Source organism: Talpa occidentalis, unplaced genomic scaffold, assembly GCF_014898055.3.
Source record: "Talpa occidentalis isolate TD23 unplaced genomic scaffold, MPIMG_talOcc4v2.1 talOcc4.14, whole genome shotgun sequence".
NCBI classification, from domain to species: Eukaryota; Metazoa; Chordata; class Mammalia; order Eulipotyphla; family Talpidae; genus Talpa; species Talpa occidentalis.
This window is the reverse complement of record NW_023601433.1, coordinates 60,169,857-60,187,388: the sequence shown is the minus strand read 5'-3', so window position 1 is coordinate 60,187,388 and position 17,532 is coordinate 60,169,857. Positions and strand designations below refer to the sequence as shown.

At 43.5% G+C, this 17,532-nt stretch overlaps 1 protein-coding gene across 15 annotated transcripts in view; it reads right to left on the bottom strand.

Annotated features, from left to right (window-relative positions):
• The window catches only part of CELF2 (CUGBP Elav-like family member 2), a 591,625-nt gene that overhangs the window by 60,456 nt on the left and 513,637 nt on the right, over positions 1-17,532 (bottom strand). For all 15 annotated transcript variants that reach the window (XM_054695080.1, XM_054695077.1, XM_054695079.1 and 12 more), the window contains 2 exons: positions 9,920-10,054; positions 1,423-1,502 (listed from right to left, as the gene is read on the bottom strand). In XM_054695080.1, coding sequence (XP_054551055.1) covers positions 1,423-1,502; positions 9,920-10,054 — 215 coding nt within the window. The remainder of the gene's footprint in view (positions 1-1,422; positions 1,503-9,919; positions 10,055-17,532) is intronic.

Genomic DNA, 17,532 nt, shown 5'->3' with positions numbered 1-17,532 from the left:
TCATGGCAGATTTTCACCTGAGCTTGCCTTCAGGTGGGGGTGTGAGTGTCTTAAAAATGCATTGCACTGAAAGGAAAAGACAGTGATTATATAAGATATGTTAAGAATATCAAAGTCAAAATGAAGTTCGAAAAAGACAATAGGCTTTGCAATGCTGATACCAAAACTCAGAAGAGTTACAGTAAACACTGAATGACAACGCCATGCACACTCCTCTCCCCCCTTTCCACCCACCTTTTTGGCTCACTATAAAAAAGTTGCCCACAAAACATGACGCGTAATGATCACTTAGCCCCCAGCATGCTTTGGGAGATGCAGCATTGCAAAAAACAAACAAAACAAACGAACAAAAAAATAAGCCCTCCCCCCAAATGGAGGTTAAAAAAAGCTCAAACAATCAAGAAAGAAATGTTTGCACATTAAATAAAATTGAAAATATTTTCTTTTTTTTTCAAAAGGTGAAAACGTAACTTCAGATAACACCACAAGGCCACCTCCAGAAAAGATCACCCATACACAAAGATACAGTGTACATAATACAGCAGAACATGCACTCCCAATGGCTCTATTAGACAATACAGAATAAGTAACAGCATATCACTCTTGGAATGCTTTTGTGCAAAATTCTGAAAGGCCATGACCCAAATCACAGACTAAAAGTACACAGCCATCTATCTACATCTGTGGGCGAACACCCACACCAGCAAATTCATCTTCCCCTAAAGCCACTATCTCTCATTAGGAGATCAAATTTGAGCCTTTATTGTTCTTTGTTGTTCATTTTTTTAGTAAGGAGACAAATCAAGGGATTCTCATACATGAACATTTTCACTGGGTGAATGAAGTGGGAGAAATCGGAACTTTCTCCAACATTCTTGATGCACAAACACAATTCTGTTTGACTAAAGATAACTTTACCCCACTTGGAAAAAAAAAAAAAGCGCCCTGTGATTTAGCACAGGGCAAGCTGCAATTTGGAGTGGGGGCTGTTTAATCTGTACCACACTGGGGCTGGGGATGGACTGGACCCTCTGGGTACAGAACGATGCTTGGCTTCAATTGCATCATGACTTTACATTGCAGGACCCGTGCCGCTGCAATCAAAGGCTCAAAAAATAATGCAGAGCAAGTGCAAGGTCTTACTAAATGCATTTCAAGTCATTAGGGGAAAAATTCAGAGAGAGAAGGAGAGAGAGGAGGAGAGAAGAGGAGGGTGAGAGAGGAGAGGGAGAAAAGAGGGCAGAGGGGAGGGAGAATGGGAGGGGCGGAGAGAGAGAATGAATATGGACAAATGAAAAAAAGAGAGATGGTGAAAGTTGAAATCTGTGATTGTCATGTGAACAATCCACACAGGAGAGAATTGCTTTACCATTCCCCATCATTTGCACAAAGAAAACAAAGAAAGGGCAGATGATACAGTACCTCCATGGTCTGAGACTGATGCATGGCTTTGATTGCATTCTGTGCCATTGCCCTTGTAGAAAATGTGACAAACGCACAGCCTGTGGGAAACAAGGGGACAGGGAGCAGGAAAGACAAAAAACAACAAGACAAAAGGGTTGGACGCTTGTTAAACCAACACAGTCTACGAGAACTGCCACAGGACGACACTGTTCTCAGTAGTACATAAAAATAAACAACTTCTCTCTTTGGTTTTATCTTATTTTGCTTTTTACTCACAGTGCTGACTTGCTAATCTGACCAAAGCAGAAAGATTTATTTATTTATTAGTTTATTTTTTAAAATGGAGACTAGGGGAAGGAAGTTGAGTACTTTTTTTTTTTTTTTAGCCACAGGGTTTGAAATTAGCAAGATCTAGTTTGCATTTTCTAAAATAAAAAGTTGCTCTTTTACATTTTCTCCTTGGCTGACTGTCTTTACTTCGGGCATCCATACATTAGGGCTTTATATTTCCAATCTCAGCGTTGATTTTTAGGCAGCACATAATAAAATTCTCACACCAAGGGCAAATTAGCAAATAAATTCCACAAGCTCAATATGTCAGCATATAAATATACCTACTCTCTTCTGGGTAGTTAAAAATATATATGTTTGTACAAATACACATCAATGCTATTCAAAGGCAAACAAAGGTACCCAAATCCTGTACAAACTATTTAATAATTACGATTTATGAACAAAAACAGTGCTGTTATTCTGAGAATATTCATAGGGCCTATAAAATCTAAAAATCTGCACTGGACTTTCTATTTGCATGAATTCTGCTTGACTTTTCAAAGTTGTGACTTTCTGGTACGGATCAGAGATCTGATCTGAAATCCAACATACACAAGACAATGCACATGTCTCTGGATGTCTCTCGTGACACCCACCGTGCTCCCCAGGGCTGTCCTGTTCTTGTGCTGTGAAATTACTGGACTCCCCCTGCCTGTCCCTGCTCCCGGAGCAGTGTCGCCACCATGCAGGTCACTGCTTCAACTACACGACTCACTGCCCTTTTCACTAATAAAAACACTGCCTTCTGAAATTTACATTTTATTCATCACACACCCTTGGGCTCCTCAGAGAAAAAGACTGTGAAATTAATGCAGATTTGGGCTGATTTTATAATAATACCACAGTGCACTAAAAGCTGAGCTAAAGCAACGCAGGCTTATTTCATTTATGATCTCTAATGACTTTAAAAGTGCATTGATTTTCAGCTTCTTTAGCCTTGCACAGTTTGAACTTAGGTATCAGAGAATAATTTAGTGTTCCACTCAATTTCCTCAAAACATTATTATTATTACTACTTAAAAGATTTCCAAATGAAGCAGATCTAAACACTGAGGGGCTGAAGCCTGTTGTCATCTCGGAGTGAGTTCAGGAAAACGGAATTCCGGCATCAACAATGTGATACTCGGGCCCCTGTGGCCACAAAACAGAACGTTCTATACCCAAATAACCAGCAGACTGCTTGGCTGGTGGAGATCAATAGATGAGGCATAAAATGTATTTTCTTCTTTTGCTCTGCATGTGTACCTGGTGAGATTATCAAGTCAATACTGTCTTAGCATTTTTTAATCAAACAGCAGTAAGAAAAGCAACGTCTACCCCTTTCCCCCAAAGCACACCAACATCCAGTCATGAAAATAAGTCAATGCATTTTTTTTTTGCATCATGCTATAATTTTTAATACGCAAAATCTCTCCACACGTGGGAGACTTATCTCACATTCACCTCCCAGGTGAGCTGGCCTCACGGGGTCTGAAGGCCAGCTTGCTGGGAAGGCTGGGCTGCCTTGTGGTTCCCTGACATTCTAGCAGCGGTGAGACTTACTATTTAAACATGACGCCTGTCTCTGTCCTGGCTACAGCTCTTGCCATCAATAACAGCAATTTAGCAGCCTTCTCTAAGGCATTTAGATGATGTGTGTGATAGAGTGTGAGGCAGATGACAGCCCCTCTACAGTTTCCATACTGGTGCTCAGCTCCAAAATGAGAGAGCCCCAAATTTATCATCTGTTACAAAGTAATATCTCTTCAGAAACATTGGGATTATTACCAACATCATTAACAGAGGAAATCACACTAAGATTTCTCTTTTCCCATTTCTTATCTTGAGACTATAATGGAAGCAAAGGCAAATACTCTAATGGAGATATATTTGAAAGCATGTGCAGCCTGGACTAACTCTGCTTTTAATAGTCAAGAAGATTGCTTCATTCACTTCATTTGCTCTTATTATCCAGGAACATGTGCCAAACTGACAGTTTCCAAATGGAGGGTAGGAATGCATAAAAAACATGTAAAATGTCAACAGAAATCAATAAGGCACAGTTTATGCATTTACCACAATTTCATAAGAAGCAGAACTTTGTAACTTCGTGAGAAAGATATAGCAATTAACAGGTCTCCAAAGAAAAGCATTAGCAATAGAACAATAAAATTCGCTATCAACTCCAACCACTGCCCTGTTGTCAATGAAGCCTGCAAGGAAAAGCTCACCTGTTGCTTCCAATTATATAATCCTGATCCCATCCCCCAAAATGACCTGACAGATCTGATGACTTCTTTAACCTTTTTATACAGCTGGCAGTGGTGCAGAGACGGCGTCTCCTTAGGGGCTCTGTCAAGTTCTGTCTTGTGTGTTGTGTTCACTTATTTAAGAGAGGAAATTATTGAGTCATTTATAAAGGGAGAGTTCATGTCGAAGTATTTCGCTAAGGCACTCTGCAGGAAGTTAAGCAACTTCAGAACCCAAAGTTTCTTGGATCAGTTAACCTTTGTAATTTCTCCAAATCGGGAGGTCATGGCAGTCCTAGGGCTAGATTTAACTTTTCTTCTCAACACCTCTGAGGATATTATTGTGGCTTTACGATTTAGGCTTCAAATCTTTGGCTTTACACTAACCCGGTCACATAAACTCCTGCCACTAAGACTGACTGCTGGCTTCTGCTACAAGTCAACAATGTGATTTGCCATTGGGCAGCAACAATTAGGTCTTAATTGTCCTCTTATTCTGTTAAAAGCTCTGGCTACAGAGGAGCTCAGAGTCTTCACAGGACAACTGTGCTGACTAGGGTCAGTCACGAGGGTCAACCCTAGTTTTGAGAACTAGGGTCGGTCCCTCACTGTTCTAAAATGCTGTATGTGCTGTGTCTGCAGTTAGTTCTTTGGCTACTCACCACAATGCAGGAGAAATCAGAATGGGGACAAAAGATACAGGTGACCAAATAATGAAGGAACTTAGTTGTCGTTAGACAAGGGAGCCTATGTATTACTGTCTTACAGCCTCCAAATACATAATAGCCCCACCCCCCACACACAAACACACAATCCACCTGTAAATGTGGCCAATTTGTAATTTACCTTGCAATTATTTTTAGGCTTCACTTTCAGAATGTCAGAGATTGCTAACAGAAATGAAAGGACTTGGATTTCTCTTATTTCGGTGAGGTTGCCTTCTTGCTGCTAAAACAGATAAATGATTGACTGGGGAAAGGTTTCTCAAAGTAATTTCCTCCTACAGACAGGATCTAAGGAAAGCACGTAGGCCTGTCACTGAGAAGATTTCGGAACACATCTATTACACTTGTCATTTCAATTGAAAGGATATCTTAACTCAGGTGTTCTACCTTTGCTGTTGGCTGCAGAATTTTGAGAACTAATGAATTCTTGCTCTGAACACCACCAACGAGAAAAAGTACAGGCATGTGTGAAAGCACGTACAATGCCAGGGCCTTTGCTTTCCTGCTACTTCTTGGAGAGAGCAAGGGCAACCTGCTATATTTCAACGGAAGGAGCATAATTTCATATAATTTGTGCAGCAGGAAGGAGATGTCAACCTATGGAAAACTTGTTGATAAATTCTTGATCCGCTCAAGAAAGCTCTAAATGCGGCCAGGTTTCCTCACTATCTTTTCAGCAGTGCCGGGGTTTATTAAACACAGGCTATCGAGGTAATATCAGGACATCAAACTCAACATTCTAATGTACCACCCCCGATGTCGGGTTAGTGAATTTAAAATTGGCCTAGAGACATCATTTGTGTACACTACCTGAGGTTGAGTGCATACTGGAACTTAATAGCTGGCAAAATCCCCGAGAGATTAGACTATTGTATTCGGAGCAAGATGGCAAAACACAGTTAATAACCCAGTGGGCATTTGACAAGCGTCTCCACAAATCTGAATGTTTAGGTACTATGTGGGCGAGACTGAAATGTCATGGTCAAAACTGAGTCCTCTCTGTGGACATATTATAAAAGTGAAAGCCCTATCCTAATACACTGATCAGATAAAACAAAACAAACGAGGATTTAATGACTAAATCCAGTCTGTCCTCGGCCAACATCCCTGAAAATATTGCCAGTTCATTTGTCAAAAGTTTTGGCAGGAGAATGTTGGTACATCATAAACACAGCTGGAATATTCTTAAACAAGCAGAAAGTTACCTTAAATGGCAGTGAGCATTTGACTACAGTTTATGGAAAAGAAAAATGAAATAAACTGCTTCACTGTCTCCCAGTTACAGATAATCTGTTGCCATAGTGCAGAAAACCCTGTAGACTGCACCCAATTCTGACTGTGGGACGGTCCATTCTGACTGTGGGATTTATGAGTAAGTGAGAATGTGTGTGTATTTTAGGAAATAATATGCTAAGGTCACCTAAACGCCCTTGCTAAGAATCCTCAGGCTTTGATTTGGAGAGAGAATGGCTCACTGGACTTGCCATGTGTGGGCTCATGGTGTCCTGTCTGCTTCTTAACAGAGGCACTGGCAGCACTTGAGCCTCAATGGAGGTCGTTCTGCCGCTGCAGAAGGGGCTAAAATCATGACGTGCTGGAGAGCATCTCAAACCAGGTTTACCAAATTAGAAAAGATGGAAGAATGGGTTTCCCCTTTAGGGAAATGCATGTTGGGATGTGGGCACAGAGCCTAAAGCGAGGCCGAGTCTGCTCAGCTGCTGAGGCTCAACATGCTTGGCCAGCGCAGGGTGTGCCAGGAAGGTCAGGGCATTTCTGGGGGGGGGGTGGGGGGGGGTGTGTGTATGTGTATGTGTGTGTGTGTGTGTGTGTTTGTGTCTCTCTCTCTCTCTCTCAGAACAGTGCAGAGCTGGCTGCTGGTGAGTAACGATGGGTAACAGAGTCTTTCTTCCCAATATGCAGAGCATGATGTTCTTTTTTAAAGGACAGTGATTCTAACTGCACTCACAGCAGGGCTGGATTGGTGCAAATGTAGGGCCCCGACAGCCCACTGCTCTGATTCAAGAGGGGGTGGGAAGGACTAAGTCAACAGGCCTGGAGAAACCTCAGCTTTGTACCTGTCAGAGAGGAATTCAAACTACTGAAGAGGCAGAGAAGAAATGATACTAAGAATCTGCGCAGGAGCCGGTGACATCAGCCCTGTCCTCAGTCTTCATCCTGTAGCAGCGCTGGGCAGAAGCAAGCAGGGAAACAGGCCCTCAACATACCTCTCCCTCAGCAGCATCAACTGGTTTGATTTTTGACCTTTTGATTCATTAGTTGATACCCTGCTTTGGTATTACAAGGTATTTTTCAGAACATCAAGCTTTCAATTCCCCTAATTTTTATTTACTTTTAAACGGCTGAGCCAGCAATAGGCACTGAGACCAGAAATGCTGAGCACCCTTTATCTGCAGTGCCACTAATGGGAGACACTTATTAATATTTGATTGGAAACTACAATTCTTTAATGAAAGCAAAATAGTAGCATGCAAGGGAATTGTTCTTTTAACAAATGCACTGATTCTGGAGCAGTCCCCTGTACCCAGGAGTCCCTGGGTCCCTACTAATTGAAAAACGTACCACTGTCTGTCTTTATATTTTAGAACAAATGGTTATAAATGAGCATTTTCCTTTTTTGCCATAGGGAATTCTCATCAGTTCACCAGAAATTACTTTTCCATTTTTAAAAAAAAAAAAGGTGGGCGGGGGGCAAGGAGAACTATTCTGCTCTTTTCATGGAGGCAGCCTTTGCATCAAGTACTGATGAGCACAAGCCCATAGCATGTTTCAGGAATGGGCTGCACCTGAAGTCCAAAGCTGGTCAGGGCCAAATGGTAGATCAAATTAGCCATGTTGTCTGTTAAGCACCATGTCTGGCTCTTTTCTATGAGAGTCTGGCTGCTTTAAAGCCTCACTTGAAGACAGAAGCAAGGTATGCTCAAGGACCTCAGGCTACGGCGGATACCACTGCTGTTCCTCTGCCCACCCTGGGCAGGTGGGGAAAGTGAGATGAAGAGATGGCACAGGAAGGCTGCCCAGCAGAGGGAGGAAGAAGCCAAGCACTCACACTTCACAGTCAAGATTGCTACTAAACCCGGTGGAGGGTTTGCTTCTACAGAAAACCCACCACTTCATTAACTAATGATGCCAATGGGACTAACAGGGCAGAGACTGACTCCTGCCCTTTACAGCTGGGAAAACTGAGGGATAGAGGGGACCATGAACTGACGATGGTGGCATTTCATCTCAGGATAAGTTTTGCGGTTGGAACTTGGGGTCACTGACCTAAAATCACTGTAAGTATGGTTGAGTAATTTGAGGGCCTTCTTTCCTGCCTCGTCTCCATGCTGTGGTGTGTCTTACCAAATGAAAAAAATGCAACGATAACGCAGAAATGGGGCTGAGAATAACATCAGGAATGTACAGTGGTTCTGATGACCAAGTTGGCAGCTAAGTTGACAGCAGGGAAGGGACTGCAAGCATGCATCCTGTTCTTCCCTCACTTGGCTATACTGCCTTTTCACGGAGTGTTGTCCTTACTGATTTGCTGCCTAAGTGGACACACGTCCATTCTGACTGCAGCAGAGCCCAATGGACAGATGTGACTTGGAGCTCTCGTGGCATGAATGTGCTACGTTGACAGAGGGAACCGGAATTCAAGTCCTAGCTTTCTCTGCTTGTGAAGCTGTATAGGAGCCAGAGATTGTGCAGATCACCAGCACAATGGGCTATCTAGTTGACAGCAGAAATGGTTTAGGGCTAAGCCACAGCTGAGTCTGAGGCACCTGTTGTTTGGGGATCACACTCAACATCATTCATGTCTTGTTCAACTTTTAGAGAATCACATCTTTCCGGGTGAGTGTTAATAGCAAGAGTTTCAGAATTGTTAGAGAATGCATAAACTGTGCTTTTCATGCCTCCTCCCCTCTTTTTTTTTCTTAAACCACCTTCAGAAGAAAATACAGGGATCAGAAGCTTGGAGTTGTTCCACCTCCTCCCAGCTTCCCTCTCAACTCCCTCCATTTTGGGGCTCCGGGGGTGGATGTAGGCGGAACTCTTTTGTTCTCTCTGTCTTCAATTCTAACAGCTGACGTTGTGAAGCGTTATGTCTAAAAGTCAAAAGAACAAATGTTCTTCCTCGGGTGGTGCTGAATTTAGGTGAAACTAGTGAGATGGGTGAAAATTAGTGCCTCAAGACTAAAGGCCCAGCCTTTGCTTTCCACATGTGGTTTGGGACAGCAGGGCTGCCTTGGAACCAGAAACTGGGTACCCTGGGGATGGAAAGCACTTTAATTGGCCTTGTGGAAACTGTGCTGATAAATACATTGACAGGATAAACTCTTCATGTTGCAAAATACAACTTCTTATGAGGACTGAACATTATCTTTTGCCTGTACACTTCCACTTTGGCCTCCTTGCATGTGACTCAGGAAGGTGTATTCGGATAAGATGACACACAGGGAAGACCCTTCTAGGTGGTTTAGGAAGGGGGTGTGTGACATTGTCAAAGTGGGAGGCAAACACGGCCAGGCAATGGTTATTTCCGATGACTTTTGTATAGCTGCATGCAAAAGTACTTGTTTTTATCACTGCTCTGAGCCACAGCTTCTGCTTCTATCAGGGTGACAAAGAAGAGCCTACAATCTTATTCTGGAAGAAGTCATTTCTCTGTCACTTAATGGACTCCTTGCAATCAGGACTCCAAGAGGTTTGCTCTTTGAAACCAAGCCCGATCTTCCAGGACGGGCCCAGCTAACTAAGTCCATCTAAGTCCATTGCTAGACTGCATGCTGTGGGAACTAGAATGTCTTCTCCTGGTTTGCATCACTGTCAAGAGGCCTGTGCGTTTCTCTCAGGCACAGGAGGAAAGCCAGAAGACTAAGATGAAAACAACAAATATTCTCTCATCCTCTGCACCGCTCCCTCACCCCCCAACATATCGACTTCAATTTGAGATAGAAAAGGGATGTGTAATGACAGGGCAGCCCATCGGCCTCCTGTCTGACAGTGATAACCTGAGCTAATATGTTGGCACCAAGACCTTCTCGACTTGAGAAATAAAAGGTGATCATTTCAGCTACGGTGAAAAGTTCAGGTTGGATAACTTTATCGCACGGGACATATTATTGGGTAACCTCTTGCTGTGCAGAGTGGCTACATCTACCTTGACTGTGACACAGGCTTCCAATTAGCACTTAAGGAAAGAGACTTTATAGACAGCACACTCACCTCGACTCAGCCCGTCGGGTCCCCGGAGGATCCGGCATTCTTCTATCTGGCCAAATGGAGAAAACATCACCCTGATATCGTTCTCATTACATTTCTTCGAAACCATTCCTATGAACAATTTTCTGTCTTCCACAGCTAGGAGATAAAAATAATGAATGAGCAAAGGCCATTTCATCTTTTTTCTTGTAATCAATGCTTCATTACCACATCAAACCCAATCCCAATCATGTGAGGCTGAGCTGGGGGTCCCAAGGCTTCCTCCTCAGACTCCCAGTCTGTCTGTCTCCCTTCCTCCCGAGTGAGCAGTCTTGCCTCTGCTCTTTCACCCTGACCTTCCTGAACATTCCATCTCTTTGTGAGCTTGTTCTTATTAATAAAACATCTTAATAGGAGATGAAACACTGTTGTTAAGTCCTTTCCTCCTTTTGGAAACTAACAGTAATGTGTTTACTGAAATGTTAAAGTGCTGTGTAATTGCTAAACACTACCATTCCATAGAGATATATTTGGATACTGATTTTAATATGGTCTTTTTTCGGGGGTGGTGGTGCCAATGTTTTTTTTTTTTAACTTGAGTGACAGGGAAAGGAAAAGGTCAGGAGAGGAAAAACCAGGAACGGATACAGTGGAATAGTAAGCAAAACTTTTAACATAGCATTCAATGGAAGAAAATAATTTTTCTCCCCCTGCTTCACAAACCTCCATTCCCCTCCTCCCCCACCATCCAGATAAAAAAGAGACGAGAGAGACGCTCACTTCTCTGGATAGCCAGTCAGTGACCTCCTCGCGGCAGCACAGGTCATGCACTCTAACTAGGGCACACACCTGGTCTGTAGGTAATGACCAAAGAGAAAGGCAATTCTAGTTAAAAGAATGAGTACAGGGCCTCCCTGGTGGCACAAGGGGTTAAGCACAGCATTGTGAAGCCGTCTGCAGTCTCTGCAGCAAGAGTTCGATCCCTGGCCAGCTGGGGAACTACCCACATGGCGCAGTAGACCTCTCCTGACTCGCCCGCTGCTCCCCTCAGCAGTGTATTTCAGTCAGTCTGCCTGTTCTGTTCCCCACTCTGTCTTGGTGAATCCTCTCGCCCCCCATACCTCTGGCCTGTACCCCACCTCTTGTATGCATAAATAAATCTTCAACAAAAAAAAGAGAACGGGTAGAGCTACTTGAGAATCACATAGGAGAGGGCCCTTGTTCAGGTGAAACCAGTAATAAATAAAGAGCAAGGAGGAAACAATATTATTCTCCCCACTTGGGGATAGGATTCATGATGAAAAGAGATATATTTGAGTCACGACACCAAAATGCTTGGAAATTCAAGAGGTAGAGAGAAGAGTCACCTGAGTTGACTTGGGAGATTTTCTTCGCCTGAGCTCAGGATAACTAGCCTAAACTCAGCCCCTAGGGCATGATTATATCTGATTTCAGGACAGTGCTTGCAGTCCTTTTTAGGAGAGAGCAAAATATTGTCACAGAAGCCCAAAGGGAGAAGTCTGGCTGATTTCCCACTGTTTCATTTCAATCCATTTCTTAGAATTAAAAAAGAGAATCAGAGTGCTGGCGCAACACTCTGGCTGGAACAGGGTCCTGCCAGGCATCACTTGTATGTGACTCTTCTTTTCCTACCTGTCTTGTAGTCCTGCCATCAATATCTAAATGGCTTTTATTTCTGTTTCTCATATTCTTTCCCTGGACAGTAAGTGTCTCATTTTCAGTTAGCCAACAAGAACATATTCTAGACTTTTTGGGGCTGGTTGTTTTTAGTTCCTAAGTGAAAATCCATGTCTCATGTCCCCCTGGACCTGGGACAGAATATCTGTTCATGAAGCAGAGATGTGACACAGGCAATTTACTCTGGAGCTGACCAATGCACTTTCGGCAGGCAGAGAAACTGTGATGTCCACTATGGTAGCTAAAGCCACACATAGCTACTAAGTCCTTAAAAAGTAGCTAGTGAGGTTGAGGAAGTGAATTTTTAATGTGATTTAATTAAACTAATTTGAATTTTAAAAGCCACATGTGAATGCTATCTGGAAAGTGCAGCTCTGAAGGGTCAAAATGAGACAGCTAAATACTCCGACTCAAAGAGTGCCAGATTGGAAGTGAGGGACACCAAAGATCTTCTACCTAACTCTAAGAGGGGGCCCTGAAGTCTGGCAGAGGGAAGGATTCGCTGGGGCCATTTAAGAGTAGGTGATAATCTGGACTAGGACCTGGTGGCTTCCTTTCCTGGCCCAGGGTTCTGCTGCATTAGCAGAAGAGGCAGGTGAGGCCTTCAGGGGAGAGCAATGGTGGTCCCATCCATCTCCAGTGTGGCACTGAGAGATGTGTGACCTTGGTGAATGAGCTCATCTGTGGACTTCACAATTGTCATTCCTGAAACGAAGGTTTAAATTCTCCTTCTGCTCCTCTTTTTCCTTTCTCCTTCCTTTCTCTGTAGTGGGGAGAGGGCTGCCCAGGCCACATGCTTGGATTAACTGAAGCTCATGGGTTACAGGATGTTTTCTTTTCTTTTTTTTTTTTTTTTAAAGATTTATTTTTATTTATTTATTTATACAAGCACTGGGTACAGTCAGAAGCGCGGGAGGGTGAGAGAATTCACCAGAGCCAGAGCGGGGAGCAGAGCAGGCAGAAGGACCGAAGTACACTGCTGAGGGGAGCAGCGGGCGGCAGGAGAGGTCTGCGCGCCATGTGGGACCCTCCTCCGGTGGAGGCCGGGGAGCAGCCGGGGATCGAACTGGCACTGCAGAGGCTGCGGGCAGCTTCGCAACCCAGCGCTCAACCGCTGCGCCACCGGGGAGGCCCGGTTACAGGATGTTTTCTACCCAACCTCTCTCCATACTTGTCACAGCTCCAAAGACAACACAGAGAAACTTGGGGTCCAAGGAAGACAGGTTGAAACCACAAGCCCTTGGAAAAACCCTTGGAAAAGTATGAGTGGTGCCCTGAAGGAGAAAGGCTTAGGGGAAGATGTAGGACTAAACGCTGGACTTTAGGAAGCATGGGCCAGTCCGGATAGATTGGTATTGGGGTGGGGGAGCAATGCACTAAGTGGACAGGAACCGTCAGGAGTTAGGGCCGGCTGTGGGGTGATGGAATAAGCAGCCTGACTTTAGCACAATCTACACCATTTTCTGCTTCATCTGTAGGGAAGGGTTCAAGGTAGAAAACAGATGGTGTAAACCACGACCTATGTCGAGACTCATCTAAATAGACGTGGCCAATGGGTGTTCTTGGCTTTGACTTCTGGGGGGAGGCTGCTGAGGATCTGACTTTATTTATGTAGATGGAAAATTTTACATTTAAGAAACCCTTCTTTCTCCCATCAGAGTAAGTGGACTACCAATGATCTACTACAGGGCAGTGGGGAAAGCAGAGTAAGTCAAGGCAGTGCTGGTGCAACAGAGATCTAAGCTTAGGAAGGGATCCCAGATGACCCGGGGAAGGAAGCTCCTTTTCCTATCGGCATCTCTTGTATTTGACACTGTGATGGGTGACTCCTAAAGGCAGCATCCCTGCGACCTTCCTTGTGTGGAAGGAGAAGGAATAATACATGATGGGGTAGAGGGGAGGACTTGCAGCTTACAGTTCTTGTCCGCTTCTTCCCTCATCTCTCAGACTCCCACCCCAAGGAAGCTTGGGTGATATGCTTATGAGAGTAAAAATAAACAAACAAAAAACAAGAATCAAAAAAACCTGCCTTACTTCTAGTGTTCGGAACAATCTGTTTTTATTTCTTTTAAGCAAAAGCAAATGATAAAGTCCCTGTCGATCCTTGGTTCTGCTGGTAAACCTGTAACTGTGGTATTTAGCTAAAATGATTTTCAGGTTTTGAGCTCCAGGATGATGCTGGAGTAAAGTCAACATGCAGCTCTAGTGTAAGCTCACAACTGATTTTTCCCCCTAAGATGCATATTAAGAAAATTGAGCACTTATGAAGAAATCCTGACTTCCTAGGCATCGTGAAGGGTGAACTCAGATGGGCAGAGAGATAAAAGACAATTCACATTTTTCACTAACAAGTATCACCTAAGGGGAAAAAGAAGGGACACTTAAACCAGCCATTTCCGTCTGTTTGTCTGTCTGTCTGTCTGTCTCTCTGTGTGTGTGTGTGTGTGCGCGCGCACGAGCGCTCGTGCACACATGTAAAGGCCACTGGATATTCACAATTTTTTGGAAGCCGAAGTTGCTTTGGTTTTAACAGTTGGCCCATGTTTGCTTTAATGGCAAAAGGGGGCTGACCACACACACCCAGCTTTCCTCTGCCTTGAGGTTTCCTGATTTTCCAGTGAAAATTTATTCATAAAATCTACTCCTAGGATATTCCCATCCTAGGGGTCCCTAAACAGCTTTGTTGGTGTTTTCAATAAATGTAGTTATCTTGAATTCATTAACTTTCTATCCATTTTTGATGAATTTCTTGGTGTATTTTCCTAGTACTCATAGGCATTAAGTAGTTTACTGATTCTTTCAATCCATAAGAAAGCTGATTGCTTTAATAAACCTATTATGTTCATAATATCATACTAGGTATTTTAAGAGAATTCAAAAAAATGAAAAGATAAGGACCCTGCATTATAGGGAAAAAGTCTGTTTTCCTTTAGGATAATAAGCAAATGAGGGAAAATACTTTCATATACAGAGAACTTCACAGATAGGTGTTCACCGCCACCAGCAAGGATAGCAGAGAGGCCTCCCTGGTGGCGCAAGGGATTAAGTCTCAGCACTATGAAGCTGTCCACAGCCACTGAAGCATGAGTTCAATCCCCGGCCAGGGAGCTAATCACATGGCACAGCAGACCTCTCCTGTCTTGCCCACTGCTCCCCTCAGCAGTATATTTCAGTCAGTCTGCCTGTTCTGCTCCCCTCTCTGTCTCTGGTGAATCCTCTCACCACCACCCCCTCCCCCCATACCTCTGACCTGTACTCTAGTTCTTGTGTGCATAAATAAACAAATCTTAAAAAAAAAAAAAAAAAGGATAGCAGAACTGAAAGGGCTTCCCTGTCAAAGTCCATTTAAAGTTCTCCTTCTATGGTATAAATGAGAAAGGGTTAACATTTTAAGTGTAAGTGGGACTTTTTTTAAGTTTGGGGAATAGAAACTTCATTTTTAAAAAATCCCTAATTGTAAGTCTTTGCTAACACCCTGGTGTACAATCTGTCAAAGTCACACCTGGATCCGGGGCAGCCTGAATTAATTAACAACTTTTCAATGTGTTAGTGCTAACATATGGCATTTAATTACTGCCTCCAAATCCGTGAGTCTCTCCACTTTGAATTTCAAAATTATTTCTTCATCTTCCATTAAATGAGAAAGTAAGCGGGTAGAACTCCCTGCGATTCCTGTGTCCACAGGAGGCTGGCAGGTCTTCACCCACCCGGACAATATTTAGTTATCTTGACTCTTGCTAGCTCTGAACTTGACGCATGGACACCAGAGGTTTCGAAGGCCTTGAGAAAAGAGACAGAGGCTTAAATGGCATTTCTGGATTTGAGGCCTTAAGGACCCAGACAACTTCTGAGGTCGGAGAGATAAAGCAGGATGGATTTATGTTCTGTCTACAGAGTAAAAAACAATCCCCCTCTCAACCCAGAGCACAACACAGAGTGAGTACTGGCTACAGCCGCTGAGACCCACCCACAAAACCGAAGGGAACTGCTATGCTGTTCTCGCTCCCTGCGAGACAACTTCAGATTCAGCAACTGTGCTTAAGTTTCAGCCCTGCACAGCTGGTGCATTTTCCTGCATCGCGGCAGAAGATTACAAGCTGGAAAACTGGCCTTTCGATGGCAGAAAGCAAAAAAGACAGTAACCATGTCTGTACCAGTTTATACTGATACCTCCAATCCACAGCTCCTCAAATGCCCTTCCTGTACTGTCGCCCAAACACATGCAATGGGAAAACAACAACAAAAAAGCTGGAATTTGTTGAAATCTGGGTATTTAATTCAGTGTGTTCTTCCTAAAGACTCTAACACGTTTTGCTAATCCTGAGTTGGATTTTTTTTTTTTTTTTTGGACCCCTTGCATAGTAGAAACAAGAGATAAGGAGCAAGATGTGATGAGCTTATATAAATTTGCTACAGGCTGCAGCTTAAATCAGAGCAGACTGAGAGGGCAAGACTCCAGGAAGCCTGGGAGATTCTGGAAGCATGTTCAGAACCAGGATGGACCTAAGAGCTGCCCAGCATTTCGAGGCTCACCACAGAAGGCTCCCTTTGATCAGAATCTCTAGATGGACGAAAGTTTAAAAGAATGATTGCTTTTCTGGAAATCTTTTGCCCATCACTAATTAATTTATGATTAGTAGTCCTTTCTTGCTCAACAAATACAAAGTTTTGGAAATCTGAACATACTGATAATGAAGACAGTAACTGTCTAACTCTGATGAGTCCTTTGTGTCATGCATAAATGTCAGCAAACTCAATAAAAGTGCAATTAGAGCTCGTTATACTTCTTTCACAACTATAGGAGCTATTTAGAGCATCTGAGTCGAAGAAATCTTTGTGCTCTTTGAGCTTTGGAAACTCTGCTTACCTGTCAAAAAATGCCATGTGAAATCAGAACAGGCTTGCAGCTTTTATCACTTGCTTTCAAAAATCATGCATTTCTCCTGATTCCTCAATCAGGTCCAAGGAGAATCTTGAAACCTGTTCCTGTCTAAGCAAGGTGAGGTTCCATTTTAGCCTCTGTAAAGAAGAGCGCTGTAAAAGCAGCTTTTAGTCCATTTACATTTTTTGACTTTTTTTAAAAAGTGAAAATTGGAAATAAAAAGGAAGGTCAATCCACAAAGTAAAGGGAGAACTGGCTCAAGAAGAAGGTCTGGGGTTTTCCTTTGGATCTAGGCTTTGGGACAGAGAGGTCAAGGCTGAAAGTGGCAGCCTCTGTTGCTCGGGATGCACTAGCCAGCAGCTGGCAAAGCACAGAGCTGAGACATACCAGGTATGATACCAGGTTCTTTATAGGTGTTCACTTACGTGCTCCTTGAATGGCTTGGTAAGGAAGGTGTTACAAGAAGAGCTCAGACTACACTACTGTCCCCTCTTCTTACGGTTAGCCACACAGAGGTGGGTGAGGTTGGAATGTGCCCAAGGACACAGCAAACAAGTGCAAGGTCCGGGGTTAGTATGGACTCCTCAGAATTGCACTGAACTGCGACCCCAAGTTGTTTCTTGAAAATAGCACTTTTAGGTATTCTCTCATCTTAGTAAAACAGTGCCCAGTGCTGTGGGGATGTGGAAAACGAGGTGCATCCACGGCAGATTTCTTCTCTTGTTGAGGTACTAGGCCCAAAGTCAATATAACTCTTCATGTCCAGAGTAGACGTGGGGCAGAAAGGGCACTGAACCTTCCTGAGAGCTCCCGGCAGCTCTCCTGCGGATAGGACCCCAAGCCAGGGGTCTCCCTGCACTGGAGAAAATGCAGAAGAAGAAATCCCTTCCTAGCAATATCATTTGGGGATTTTAGGTCAAACATTCCAAGTCAGTGCTCGAATTCATCTTGTTTTTATAACTTTCACCTAAGGCTCAAAACAGAAACAAACCTTTTCCTACAGATTTGATTCCCTGTTTCTCATCCTGACAGAGTTAACAGAATTATAGGGCCAAAG